Source organism: Tachypleus tridentatus, chromosome 10 (assembly GCF_004210375.1).
Source record: "Tachypleus tridentatus isolate NWPU-2018 chromosome 10, ASM421037v1, whole genome shotgun sequence".
Taxonomy (NCBI): domain Eukaryota; kingdom Metazoa; phylum Arthropoda; class Merostomata; order Xiphosura; family Limulidae; genus Tachypleus; species Tachypleus tridentatus.
Window position 1 is genome coordinate 87,291,600 of NC_134834.1, and position 15,160 is coordinate 87,306,759.

At 31.3% G+C, this 15,160-nt stretch overlaps 1 protein-coding gene across 5 annotated transcripts in view; it reads left to right on the top strand.

Annotated features, from left to right (window-relative positions):
- LOC143229808 (serine/threonine-protein kinase D1-like) overlaps window positions 1-15,160 on the top strand; it is a 92,124-nt gene that overhangs the window by 55,325 nt on the left and 21,639 nt on the right. For all 5 annotated transcript variants that reach the window (XM_076462602.1, XM_076462600.1, XM_076462601.1 and 2 more), the window contains 6 exons: window positions 3,635-3,787; window positions 6,009-6,147; window positions 6,976-7,107; window positions 9,718-9,878; window positions 13,995-14,190; window positions 15,027-15,104. In XM_076462602.1, coding sequence (XP_076318717.1) covers window positions 3,644-3,787; window positions 6,009-6,147; window positions 6,976-7,107; window positions 9,718-9,878; window positions 13,995-14,190; window positions 15,027-15,104 — 850 coding nt within the window. In that variant the 5' untranslated portion in view covers window positions 3,635-3,643. The remainder of the gene's footprint in view (window positions 1-3,634; window positions 3,788-6,008; window positions 6,148-6,975; window positions 7,108-9,717; window positions 9,879-13,994; window positions 14,191-15,026; window positions 15,105-15,160) is intronic.

Consider the following 15,160-nt stretch of genomic DNA (forward strand, 5'->3'; position numbering starts at 1 on the left):
ATATTCATGAAGTTTTCTTGAACAGTGTTTCAACTGTGGGCAGTTGCTCAAAGTTTTTATATGAATCATCATATTTCTTGTTTTGTGTTCAGACAAAATTATTTTTTTCGTGTGTCTTTTTTTAATGTATTTTCCAATCAATTTTTGAAAAATGTTAGTCTCTTATATTTGACAGAAAAATGTTTGACAGTTGTTTTATTGAAATAGAACCATTTTTTTCTAATGAGATGCCAATTTTATGTAACAAAGTGCCAAAATTTTTCAACAATGTGTAATTTCTGAACTTTAAAAAATTTTTGTTGTTGTAATTTTTTTGTACTGTCTACCTGCACCAGTGGTGCAGATAGCCCTCATGTAGCTTTGCACAAAATTCAAAACAAACCAAACCCACACCAGTGAGTTTGTTTTTTCTCTCTTTAACTAATAGTTATGTAAAATAAAACCCTGTTGTTTCTAGTGGCATGTTTTATACAGTGACTATATGTGTATGCCATCTCAGTGACAGTACTAAATCTGGTAGAACAAAGTATTTTTCACTTTTCAATTACTGTTAAACAGAATAATCCATATGATTAATTCTTCATTTACTTTACAGATATGTAACATATTTTATAACTAAGCCTGAACCAATGGTGGGGTTTGGTGTGCTGGTTAAAAAATTCAGTCTGATAGGTTAATGATGTGTTGTTTTTCATATTTTTTCCATCAGTTAAAGTTAATCTTAATTGTGTAGTTGCCAAATGTTTAGAAACATACTTCTGTAATTATACAGTTAATTAAACATTAACTTTTTAATGTACTCATGTTTATTAAGGTTTTGCTAGAAAAGAAAAATCTACATCCTGTGTAGTTTGTTTATCTACAGCAAAAATATTGCTGTGTAAACAAATGTAAAGTTTTAAAAATAGCTCAGTCATATAAAGTGGAGATACCAGACACACAAACAAAATTTGAAGAAACAGTTGAGACAACATTTTCGTCTACTGTTACTTTTATTATAGTACATTACAAGATTATCACAGTTCTTTCATTTGAAAAGTCATTAAAAGCTATAAATATGTAGTTTCTACCATATTTTTTTATAAACTAGAACAATTATCATTATACCTGTTAAAAATCATTCAGTCATTCTTATTACTGTAATAATCCTGAGTTCATAATGTTGTAAACAAAAGCTAATTTAAACAATTTTTTTATGTATTCTGATCTCATGATTTCACTGAGAGGGTTAACTGTATGATATTTTAAACCTTATGTTTATTTTAATCAACAGTGATATAATTTTGTATTGGAATACATTATAATATTTCATAATATATTCAAACAACTTTTGCAGGAGAAAAGTATGTAATTTATTGGTCTATATTCGTACTTACAGATCTTCACCAGTTTTACTTTCAACTTGTTTCACCATAAGTTTGTTATAACAATCTTAGGACAGTGCACTTGCAGTTTATTATACCAGTCTATAATCTTGAAAACATAGGTCCTCATGATCTTTATGAATGGCTGATCTCACTTGCACATGGATTTCATGGTGGAGTTTTCCACTGTTTGCATGGTCTGACTACAAAACTCATGCATGAATACTACATTAATATTATTATTCTTTCTTGTAAAAGTTGGTTTTAAACCTCAAAACAGAAACATGCATGTTCCATAAATAGTTTTGCTTTAATATTATTTTTAGTAACAGTGCCAGTTAGAATGTTTAATACATCTATTATATATATTTTAAATTTTTTATTATTATATTTCTATTACAAAAATCACTTTGCATTGTTAATGTATTTATCTAGGACTAACCTAAATCTTCTAAACTAACTAAACATTGTGAGATATTGTTGAGTTTACAGCCAAAGATATCTTTAAGGAGACTCAACTGATGAAACAATGCATTTTAATCTTTATAAATAAGAACAGTATATTTGTAATTACTTATACTCATTACCAGGTTGATTTTCATTTAAGAAGGTAACTTGTTCTTATCAGACATTAATTTTAATTCCTCACACATTGGTTTCATTTTACAATTACTGATATTTTGAGTTCACATTCATGTCACAGAATCTGTTTTGTACAATCTTGAGTGTATATATGCAATGAAATTTAAGTTCTGATGTGGGTGCAGTTTTATTTGATGTATTCAGTATATGGACATCTGTATACCACATAGTTTATTAAAATAAAGACTTAATAATCCTTCTTGATACTTTTATATATATGTCACTGTTGTTAATCAAATTGTGTCCAGTTATTAAAATTGCAGAAAGAATATCATCTGGTTATAATCCATGAATAAATGCTGTTAACTTTATTAACTGTTTGAAGTGAATGAAACTTTGAATAATATGTTACATTCTTTGATCATTATTATAAGCAAAAAATTGTTTATGTTTCTCTTACCTCTTTATAAAGTGAAATGTATGTTATCACCTGTCAATGATTACTATCATTGAATCAATCAGCTCTCAGCTTTCAGACAAAATGATGTGATGAAGTAGGATTTACAAAATCTGATAGCATAATAATAACAGTATTTACTAATGTGATGTGAAAACCTCCGTATGTGCTAGTTAGTGGTGTAGGAAGAGTACTGGAAATATTTCTTACAAAGCAGCTACTAAAATAGTTTGTGTACTTCCTAACAACTTGTGTTAGTGTAGCATAGTCTTCCGTTACAATCTCATTAGAACCAAATCTTAAATAACTAGGAGCATTTTCTTGGTAACAGGCTTCAGTATTTATTTATCCATTATTGATTTGATATGCTGTTTGGAAAGGTAACTTATTTTTAATGTAGTTAATAACTAGAATTATCAAAGAACATGCTAAGTCTGATCTCAGTGTCATGTATATTATGTGTAGATTAAAAACTTTCTAAGTTATAATGAACAAGAAACTACATTTATGTTAATAGGTATTTTGGTAACAGTTTTCATTAAAGATCTTTCCACGTGTATCAGCATCACAAAGCTTCTGGGTCAGTATTGTTAAGTTTTTTACTATGGAGAGTCTGCAAGACTGGTTTTTCTTTACAACAACCCTTTTTTTTAAATAACAAAGCTAACAAGACTCTAAAGAAATATAGTAGTTATTGTATGTAACTTAAAAACATGAAACAGTATTAAATTTAGATATTCACTAATTCATTGAGTAAAACCAGTTTAAAATGTTGGTAAAACAGTTGCTACTTATGAGAACTTTATGGCAAACAATAACATGATTGTTACCTTAAAGTTTTTATATGGAACAATTTTAGAAACTGTGCAATAAATAAACTAGTAAGTTAATGTTTTAAATACCATAATATGTTTTAATCATTTTACAAATGAAATAAAGGTAATTCAGAACTCTTAAGATATTATTAATGCATTTCAGTTTCTTTATACATTTCTATATGCCATTGATAAGTTATAGTTATTTAAAAAAACATAATCATAGTATATTTATGCCATAGGTATGTCTCATTTGTATTAAAAAATGTAGTAAGAGTAATACTGTTGAATTTTTAGAAATTTTATGCTTTTAAAAATATTTTTTGCCTAAGAACATTTTATGAGAAGAAGCCAACAAACTCCTTAAAGTTAGTAAATTTGTGTCAACCCCTGTAAATTTATTTCCTTTGTTTTAGGCTTTTGTTATGGAGACACCTGTGTTGAGAGTTCCTGGTGACATCACTCTGTTTCTCCAAGCAGGCTTGGTGAAAGATACTGTTACTGTGGATATCAGTGAACTAAACTTGAAGACACTCAAAGATGTGGCATGTAACTTTATTGATAGGAAGGTTGGTTGACTGTTTCTAATATACATTCAGAGCTCATGTTTTTTGAGATTGTAGAGATTTATAATGTGAAATGATGTGGAAGTTGAGAGTATTTGTGTCAGAAAGAACTTAAAAACTGAAGAATTTTATAAGCTGATGTTCTTAGCATATTATAGTTTTAAGTGACATCTATCAATTTTATCAGAAAACAGAAATTTCTTAATAATAATCATAATACTAATTGAAAAATATATAGCATTAAAATTTCAACTTATAGGCCTGTAATACAAACATAAATAACTTATTTAATTATGTAGCATAATTAAAGTCCATTTTTCCCAATTTAGAAGAGTGACTGATGTTTAGAAAAATATAGAGTAAATTATATATGATAGTTAGTTCAATTTGAGTAAAATATAGAGACTAAACCCAAACTAAGTATTAATTAATGTTATGTTGAAGGAAGTAAAATACATAATTCTTAATGTAGAAGAAAGGGTATAGAAATATAAGTGATATATTTTTATTTGAGGGAGAAAATAAAATAATAAGCAATTAAACTGTACAACAGAAATTCAATGTCTGATATTATAATCACTTTCCCAAATTAAATTACACACATATATATGTATGTATTTGGTATGTTTGTGTGTGTGTATATATTGTAATTTTAAATTGTGTACCTCATGTCCATGTGACTAATAAAGCACCAGTAAGTGTTTTAAAAATTAATCAACTTTAGTATTTTTTATGAATTTATTCTTCTCATTTGTTTTCCTTAAGAAGCAAAAACCAGATAATAATCTCTGGCATACTTTCCAGTTCATTTCTACTTTTTCTTTCATGCTGTGTTACATAATGTATGTGTAGATTTGCTACATAGAGTATCAAGTAATTGGCTGGTACTGTGAGATTAGAGATGAATCAAACCTGTTAGTTCATAATCCAGAGAGCTTCTTAAATGTAACAGACAATAGAATTTAAAGATGAATAAGTAATGTTATAATAGAGTATAATATTTTTTTCTGAACATGTCAACATTGTTATAAAACAATTTTTATTTTCAAGCATCTGTTTAAAGATGTAGAAAATAAAAGTTGTGACATGAGAAGATATCTCTACATTTGTTTTGAAATGTAAGATCCAAAAAATTAGATTATTGTATATACTGACATTAGTGTTTGCCTTATATAAATATAGATGTTTGTATGCAACAGACCTTTATCCTGTGTATGATTAAAAGTAAGATGTTCTGATTGTTCGAATATAACAAGAAATAAATGTGTTAATTATTTATCTATATACAGATACATGCACATACATATGTCTTTAAATAATCAAACACGGAAACGTTTAGCTGGATGTTAAAGTTGTATTTATTTTGAGAAAGAACTTTCTTAAATTGAAATCAAAAGTCAGGAGTTAGAATTTATTGAAACAATGAGTTCAAAATAAACCTTATAGTTGCACAATACTTATCTCATAGTTTAGCATAATAATATGTGTGTGTGTGTGTAAAAAATATATAAACCAACATTTTTAGTATAAATCCAAAACAAACTAATACTTATAAAAAATTTGACTATAAATTTCATTAATGACAAATGAAATAAAACATTAAAAAATATAATAATAGTTATAACAGATATAATTTTGTAAATTAAAATGTTTCTGTACTTAGAGTTTCAAAAATATATTCTGCTTGACTTTAAAGATGTATCTTAGGTGGGACATATTGTGAATTTGTAAAAGCATGTAATTTATAAAGGCAGTTTCTACAGTTTTGTAAGTTTAACTAAGAAAGATGTGAATTTGATATGAGTGTTTTTTTAATATATGTTAAAAAATTAAAGCATGAAAACAAATGCTAATGTTAGTATATACCACAAACTAATATTTTATATTTTAAACTTAAAAACAAATGTAGAGATATCATTTCACATCACAGCTTTTAGTTCGTACGTTTTTAAACAGGTATTTGAAAACAAGAATTGTTTTATAACAATGTTAATATGTTCAGAAAAAAATGTACAGCAATTTAGGATAGTAATATCCACTATTATGCTTATTTGGCAGATAGTCAGTCATTTAATAAAGAAGAAAATTATATACATATATATATAGTGTTGATAACTAAAAAATGAAAGATCTGTGTCAATCATAAATTGACTTTCTGTAATACAGCACAACCTTTAAAATACAGTAATAAAGTAGTCATTTATATTGGCACACCTTTCTTTAGTTTCCTGATCATGGCTTAAATCGCCTGAATGAGCGTCTTATTCTATTTCGACATGAGTACAGTTCAGAAAACATGCTTCTTCCAATTAATGCAGCCTCAGATGTCACAGAAAACACTGTTGTGGAAGTTGTTCTGTCAGGTATTGTTGGAGTCCTACTTTCTATGTTTTGAAGTGTGAGGGAGTGATGAAATATGCAGATATTTAGTCATGCAATTATGTAAGTTTGAATTATAGAACATTGTAAAGAAAAAAGTGAAAGAGAGGTCTTACGTGTCATGAAATTATAGTTCACTAACATAGTGTACTTATTGTGTTTAAGTGTTTTAACAGAAGCTTTTTCATAAAATGTGAAAATAAATTTGGAATTTTAAGTTTAAAGCATAATGTTGCATGTGATTTAAAAAGTAATTAGAAATTTCTTCTAAGTAAAAATTGAAAGTCACATTGAAAGTTAGCAAGATTTGTTGAAATGCTAATTCATTAGATTTATAATGACTTTCCAGATTATATTGACTTATTTTATTAGTATCAAATAATTACTTGACTTAATTAGGTTTTTCATTGATCATCAAATAAAAGATAAATCTGACTTAAACATTCTCCATAAACTTTTCCAGTCCTTAAACATTTAACTCAAAAGAAACTCTGGAAAAGCATCAAACATTTCAGAGCAGAGGTGCAAGGACAAATAGTCTGAATGAATATTAATGTTTTATTTTAACACTTTGATATTAGAAAAACTTGTAAAGAGAAAGTTTATATTAAGGCATGATAAATGTTGTCATTCATGACATTAGGCTAAGTATATAAGTATTTATATTTCAAATTCAAAGTTAGATATCATTAAAACTTGAGCAATTCTTTTTCGTAACCGACCTTCATCTCCATAATGTACTGAACTAGATTCACACTTTATAGATTAGTTTGTGCATTACCTCAGTGTAAGAGTTTAACTGTGTTTTATAGTGAACAACCCAAGTGATGATGTTCAGATACGACCACATAGCTTAATGGTACACTCCTACAAATCTCCAAATTTTTGTGACTTCTGTGGAGAACTACTATTTGGTTTGGTTAGGCAAGGACTGAAGTGTGAAGGTAAGCTACTAAAAGTAAGGAAAATTCAAAGTCAAAATATTTTCTTGGTTTTACTTTTATGCTTTTGTTCAAAATGGTTAACAGGTGAATGTTAATATCATTTTTGAAGTATCCTGTATGGTGTATTAATCATACACTTGAATAATGGTTAAAGTCCCATGCTGTCTTTGAAACTGTCTTCTCCATAAAGCAAACCAACTGTGCAGATGTTCAAGTTGTCAAGAAACTTCACAGGTGTGTCAGAAGAAGGATAGCCATAACACCCATTTCATTCTCCATAGTCCATAGAAATGTTGCAGCAGGCTTATATTTGTGACTTGACACAATGTACAATGACTGATTACATTGTATTAAAATAATTTTGGAGCCTCACTGTGCTGTTACCATCCATGTTGCCAAGTCTCATCACATTATATCTGATGACTGTTACTCTTGACAATACCTCTGTAACATAGTTACAGTGTAAAGGCTTTATTGTTAGGTTATCATGTTCAAAGCTTACACCTTCTTTCTGCAAATTTTCCATAAGCCATCTCATGTACAATGATGGCAATACCTAGTGATTGATTTCAACAGTTGTTGTGTAATGATGCCTGGAATATGTGAATATGCTTACTAGCTTTTGTATTCTTAGATTCTTATCTTTTATAAGATGGCTACACTTTGCCTACCAAGGCTAGGTTACAACATGTTTAAGGTATCTTTCTGGATGGTTCTTCACATGTTGTTTCACATCCCCTTGTTTTCTAATGCCATTAAATACAAAGGAAATCTCTGTTTTGGAAATTATAAATCTTTAACTTCAACACACTTACATGATCTGAGGGTATGAATATTTTTCATTAGAAAGAGCTGTTAAGTACCCTTTCCAAAAATGATTAAATTAATTATGGTATAACACTACATATATATAATTACAGGTAATATTAAAATGTAATTCTGATTCATGCCTTTCTACCACATCTTCATATTAGTTGTGGTTATCATTTGATATCCTGATATGCATATTTAAAATCATTCTAGTATAATGCACTCAGCCATCTGTATTCATGCAGATGTACCTTTTCAACATATCTTTTTTGACATTGGCTGCAAAATTTTGCTTTGCTTAGTTGGTACCAGTAGCTTCTTCTGATGGTAACTTGTGCTTATCTGTGCTTTGCTTTGCATTTTGTGAAGTTAAACTTTCTCATTATTTCACAAACTTGCAACACACATAAGGCTTGACATAAGAACCTTATTTTAATTGCTGTATTATGTTGGAAATTCAACTAGTGTTCAGTAACAAACTGATCATTTCATGTCACCATTGTTCAAGTACAGTTAGGCCTCATCACGACTTTTGTTTTTAGATGTAATGTATTTTTCATACAGCTTTCTACAGTTTCTCTACAGAAAAAACTAAATCTAGTGTATGAACATATCTCATTTGCATGTTTTATCAAAGACCCTTGTTTAGGAGGAGTTTCTCATTGAACTATTTGCTATTTGTTCATTATAAATCCTTTGTAATCTTTGAAATGATCTTTTCATTTCAATAAAATATACATTGAAATGGGATTAAAAGAATGCTAATGAGAAAAGATAAACCAATCTCACATAAATCTAACAAAAAGAGATTAATGGCTGTTATGTCACCACTGAAATTATAATAACTTAGCTGAATTTGGAGTAGACTTAAGAATTTCATTGCACTGAAAATTATTTGTTTGAGTATTTAGAGATTAATGGATGTTATGTCACCACTGAAATTATAATAACTTAGCCTGTGGTTGTCCTAATGGAAAGCAGGAACAAAGAAGTAAGTTAATTGAGGCTGCAATTGGAGTAGACTTAAGAATTTCATTGCACTGAAAATTATTTGTTTGAGTATTTAGCTGTTTATCCACAAACAGCTATACAAGTTAATTCTGGACTACAACATTATACACCAACAAAGCAAATCTGACTTGTTTTCAGGTATATTTCACCAACAGAAGAGGGAAATAAGTTCAATCATCCTTTTACACATGACCAGCATGAATGTTCTTTAATAAATAGGTTGAACCATGACAGGCAAGCCTGGGGTTACCTGTGGACAGAGAGAAGCAAATTCTTTTGAACAGGAATAATGAATACAAGATTGGCTACATCTTTTTTGTGTATAAAATCTAAATACAGATACCCGTACCTAAATGTTGAAAAAAAACAACAAAACATTATTTGAATATGTCTAATTACAAAGATATTCAGATTTTTAGTTATAAGAATATTACATCCATGATATTTGCATGTAACACTCTTATTTATGGATTTCAAATGGTTAAGAAAAAGAAAATGTTGTTCCCAATAGCTCACACAAAATTAGTATCTATACTTTAACTTGTGTGTTCTTTCGAGAAAATAATAATTTTTCTTCTTTGTTATCACAGTATTGGCAGGTTGATGATATAAAACTGCAAGGTGTATTTGATGTTTGATTATTGATATTCCAGTATCTGAGAATTATTTATTCAAGTGATGTATATAATATCTAAAATTGAGTATGTAGCTGTTTCTCCTATATTATTAAAAGTAAAGAGCTTTGTAGCTTATCTGTGCATTAAAACATTTTCTGAATTCCTGTTATAGGATGTGGCTTAAACTTCCACAAACGGTGTGCTTATAAGATTCCCAACAACTGTACACACACACGTAGACGTAGGTCTTCAACATATCTCTACCCCAGGAGTCCTACAGAGTCTCTACAGAGAACAGCAAGCAGTGGACCAATATTTTCAGATGAAACTTCTGTAAGTTGAAAAATTTTAATATTACAGACTACATTATCTGTTTATAGTCAGATATTTACTGTACTTCAGAGTTGTGTGTGTAATTATTGTTTGGCATAAAATCTCATAACAATTATTTTATAAAATGAAATTTTAGAAGCTAACACCCACCATAAACCATTGCATTTATGCTATCTACTGAACAATTTACAAATAAGCATTCTTTTCCTCTGTACTAAGGAAAAATTAGATTTTGAAATAGTTTACATGTTTAGATGTAGTGTAAAAAAAGGAGCAATGAAGAAGATTTTAATACTTTATTTCACCTCACGTCAACATTAAACCTAATATACTTCATTTAAAAGTTATACTGGTTTGTATTATGATTTGCTTATTTCACCTAGATCATGGGTGCTTGTTAAAACTTCCAAATTTTTCATTACTCTCACAAAATAACTTTTTGGCCCAAGAGTTTCTTTCTAAGCTGTGCTCAACCCCATTATATCTGTCTGTGATCTATGGAACTACTAATCACCAGGATTCAAGACTCTCCTACAAGATGCTTTATAATTTTTTGGAGACCAGGGCTTCACTGGAACCACTTATCCATTTGGGTTGCAGACATGTGCCTCTTCATGTGGAATGACTCAGGGAAATCTTTGACCTCAGTGGTTCACCTGTTCCCACATCTTCTTGAGGAACTGTCTTGATGGCTAGACCAATCCAATACCATTATCAGTGTTCCATTACCTCCACCCTAATTGGATCTGCACTTATCCACCAGTGTTTCCCCTAGTTGGAGAGCATCTCTAAACAATAATCATACATCAGTCACACGGACCCAGGATGAATCCTTTCTCTGTGCAGTTGTTTTTCTGATAGTCCATCAGGTATGTTATCATTTCTCATTCCTCCTTGTAGATCAGTTAGTTGTGATCTATACTGACAACTCCATGGTTGTTTCCTATACTAACCACTAAATCCAATACCCTATGCTTTCAAACTCTGGATATTCATTATTGGACAAATTCTGAATGGGGTCATCTCATCTTCTGCCACATACTGAGTACTATGAACTTGTTTGTACACTGCTTCTATTAGTTGGACCAAGTTCTGCCAACAGAATGGTTTTTTCACCCTCTGGATTTCTGATTTAAGGGATTTCACTTGCTAATACCTTTGCTACCCCTTCTAATTACAAACTTCTTTATGGTCTCCTGTTCCCTATCCCTCAGCTCTGGCTATCAACCAGACCTAGTCTTAATTTTTTTAATACTTTTCCACCTTTTACCTCAGGTTGCGCCTTGATTTGCAACACTCCTTGTCACATCTTTTTGGTGGCACCACTCTGGCTGACTCAGCTTTGGTTTTCTCTTCAACATTGCCTGATATCCTCATACATTCTTCCCCTATCAACTATACTCTCTTTTTTGCTTCAACCTTACACATCACTGTTCCATTAAGGCATTTTATCCCTCGACTTTCATGTTTGGGATTTGTCCAATCTCTCACCTGTAAAGCTGGATTTTCCAGTTGTATAGTCTTTTTCCTTTATCATTCCTGTCACCCTTTCACTTTATTCATCTACCAGTGTAAGTAATTTGTCTTTTGCCACTGATCCATGTATCACTACCTTCTTTCTTACTGTCCTTTTGTCAACCATTCCTTTTCTCTCTTTGCCCTGCTTTTTGACTGTAGAGTAGCTGTCTCTGTCATTGCTGGTCATCATGTGATATTGTCCACGATATTTTATCTTTTATTGATATCATATGGTGTTTTCCTTCACTGTTCTCTCCTTTTTCATAGATCACCTTACCCCACTCCACTGTTCTACATTTCATTTTATTAGATTTGCCACCTGATTCATTTATTCACTACTCATATCTGATGGCTGATGGATGAAAGAAATTCCTCAGGCAGGTATGTAGATTACTTCACACATTTTTGTTGCCTGGTTTCTTAAACATTGAACTTTCTTGCTCCTGAAGGTTACTGTCTGCCTCTATTCACTATTCTACAGCTTACCCACTGTCTCTAGATGGATGTGTACTTTTCCCTTTTTTATTCCAGCATTCATTTATAAGGTCCTATCAGGTGGCTGGTGATGACTCCTAGGGTACATGTGGTTCCTAAAACCTACATCAAGCCAAGATAATAATAAGTGCTCATATCATCTGTCCTGACTCTGTATATACCTACTCTGAGATGGGGTGTTCTGGAAGATCACTCATGGCATCCTTCTAGTATTTCTCTAAATCTGACAGTATCTTTGATTAAGACTGTTCTTATTTCATAATAAACTATCAGGGAAAAAGTCAGCATCAGGGGGATTCTACTAACTTTCCCAGCTTAAGCTTGCTGGCTTCTCAGAATGGGGTCACACAGTCACCTGTTTCACTGTTTCCAGTAAAATACCTTTCCAGACTGAAGAAATAATGGGGATCTGGGCACTTTCTCCAGGTCTCCTCTCTGAAAATGTTTCTCCCCTTTTCTTATCAAGTGGAGAAGGGAGACCTTTACTGCTTATTGATCCCTAGCTGTTGAAGTGGTATACCATGGATAAACCTCACCAATTTAGATCTATCTAACTACTGGGTCTAGAACAAGAGGTACCAGTATGGTGTTAAGTGTGGCAGTGGTGACACTGTCAGTTGATTACAAGGTCTCCTTTTATATAGTTGTACCACATGTTGCTTGTGCTCTTTTCCTGTAACCTGAGTGTGCTCACTTGAGTTGAGATGAGCACAAACTGTAATGGTGCATGATCCTCCTGCTGACAAATTCTGTTCAGTGGAGTTGAGGTGAACACATAATATGATAGTGCACCCTCCTCTTGTAGTCATGTCTGTTCAATAGAGTTGAGATGAGCATTCACTGTATCACGTGAATTCTTTTCCTGCAGATATCACCTTTTTGTTTTGTTGGGGCGACCATGCACTTACAAACTGTGTCCTCCTTCTGTAGCTGAAATAGTCAAGATGTATATGCATGACACCACTTTCTGTGGCAGAACTGCTATGTCATCCTGTCACAATTGGTATTGGTACAGTAAAGTTTGACAATAGAGTTGAGGTGTGAGTACAAGATACAGTCTGAATGCACCCAAACCCTGCTACACATATTGGCTCTATTGTGTGCAAGTACTAAGATGTCTATGCTCTTATTTTGTCCATATCTGTGATGCATAGAGTTTGATTACCTCTTCCTCCATTTATTCCTGGGTTAAGATTATACCCTGGAAGAAAAGAGATGCATTCTCTTATGGGTGTATCCTTATGGTGTCTCTGATGTCATATTACATGAGCTTCCTTTGGGTACTTACTGAAAGGAGTTTATCTTGGTTTTTCTTTGCACCAACCTCTTTACAACTTCAGCATGGGTTTCTAGCATGATGTTGTCTTGGAAGTTAACATTTTCCAAAGTTGAAAATGTATTCTGATAGATACTCCATTCCTCACAAGTATTCCCATTTTTCTTGCCCAGTTACATTGCACATTTTTTTACTTGCCTCATCGAAAAATTCGGATTCATGAGTGCAAGTGTGTAGAGGATGTTAGTGCATAAGATATGTCACCTTTCTATTGGTGGAGGACCTCTGCATCATAATGACATCATTATGCAAAGGCACAGTCCACAATAACTTGTGAGATTAAGTAGGAATTTACTGAAGGGTAGTGGCATACAAATCTCTAAGGCAGATACATGGGGAAGATAGCTAACTGTGTGAGGAGGTGAGTGTTTATCAGAAATTCATTTTTGGGTAAGGAAAATGTTAATGTTTAATACACATGCTGATGTGCAGATCCTTACTTCATTCAGTAAGTTTTCTATATACTAAATGACATTGTTTGACACAATTTAGCTGATATACAGTTTCTAACTTCATTTTTGTGTGTGTGTGCATATTTGTGGAATAAAAGGCATGGATATTCTAATTTTATTTATTGTTGTCCTATATATATATTATCATTAAATTCATATTTTAATATTTTGTTGTGTGTGCAGGACCAAACTTTTTATGGTAACACTATAACTATTTTTACATGTAGTATTATGCAGGTAATAGGCTTACTTTATTACATTACATCATTTTATACATATGATAATGTTCAAGTTGTTAACATAGTATCATTTTAGCTGTTTCCAGTTTCACCAAATAAAGAGAAGAAATCATCAATCAACATGGGTAGGCCACCTTGGGTGGACAGAGAGCTGGCTCTAAGAATTAGAGTACCACATACATTTGTTGTTCATTCGTATACTCGACCCACACTGTGTCAGTATTGTAAGAAGCTTCTGAAGGGCCTGTTTCGACAAGGCATGCAATGCAAAGGTATAATATCTCACTGTAATAGATGAGAAAACTTCCAAAACTTTGCTTGGAATTGTGAATAATTGCTGAAAAATAAATAACATTAACTACAGCATTGAATGAGGTACCATGAGAAAGGTTACCTCTTTTACACTGGTTATTAAAAAAAAAGTCCTCCAGCTAGTACAGCTGTAAGTCTTTGCATTTGGTACACTTTGGTTGCATTGTTCAAATGTTTGTATTATATACCAAGGTTTTCTATATATGGAACAGTTATAATTTTCTAGTTTACATAATAAGCTTTCTGTTTTGTTGCTAAATAGGCTAAGTGTGCAACACATCATTAGATCTATATTGCAGTGAGATGAAGGCGTAGGTTTCACAAGTTTAGAAATTCGCCAACTCATTCATGATGATTTGATCTCTGTAGATTTAACAGCTTAATAACCTTGGAATATGTACTTTAGAAATACAATTTCAACTTTCACTTACATAATAAATGTTGACTTTTGAACAGATTAGGAAGAACTTGTAGAAGCATTAAGTTTTGAAAGTAGTGAAATATTAAATCATAGATTAATGTGTTAATTAAATCTTATCACCTCTTTTACTTTATAACATTTAAGTAAGTTTAGAATCTGTGTGTTCTCATAGTTTTATATTGTCATTTCTCTTAAATGTATTGATCTTCTATCTGAAATTTTCCAGATTTCTTTGCAGTATAAAATTTCAATAACACTAGCTGGTCATTTCAACCTTGTATTAACATATATAGGAAAACTGTTAAGCAATGCAAGTGAATGCATGCTCTAAAACTGCTCTTTTAGTAGTATCATAGGTTACCTGTCTCTCTACAGATTGCAAGTTAAATGTTCACAAGAGGTGCACTGAAAAAGCTCCTATGGATTGTACAGGAGAGGCACCAAAAGAATGGTGTAAGTGTTTAAACTGTATGTTTTTCATCTCAAATTAATAAAATATTAATAACACT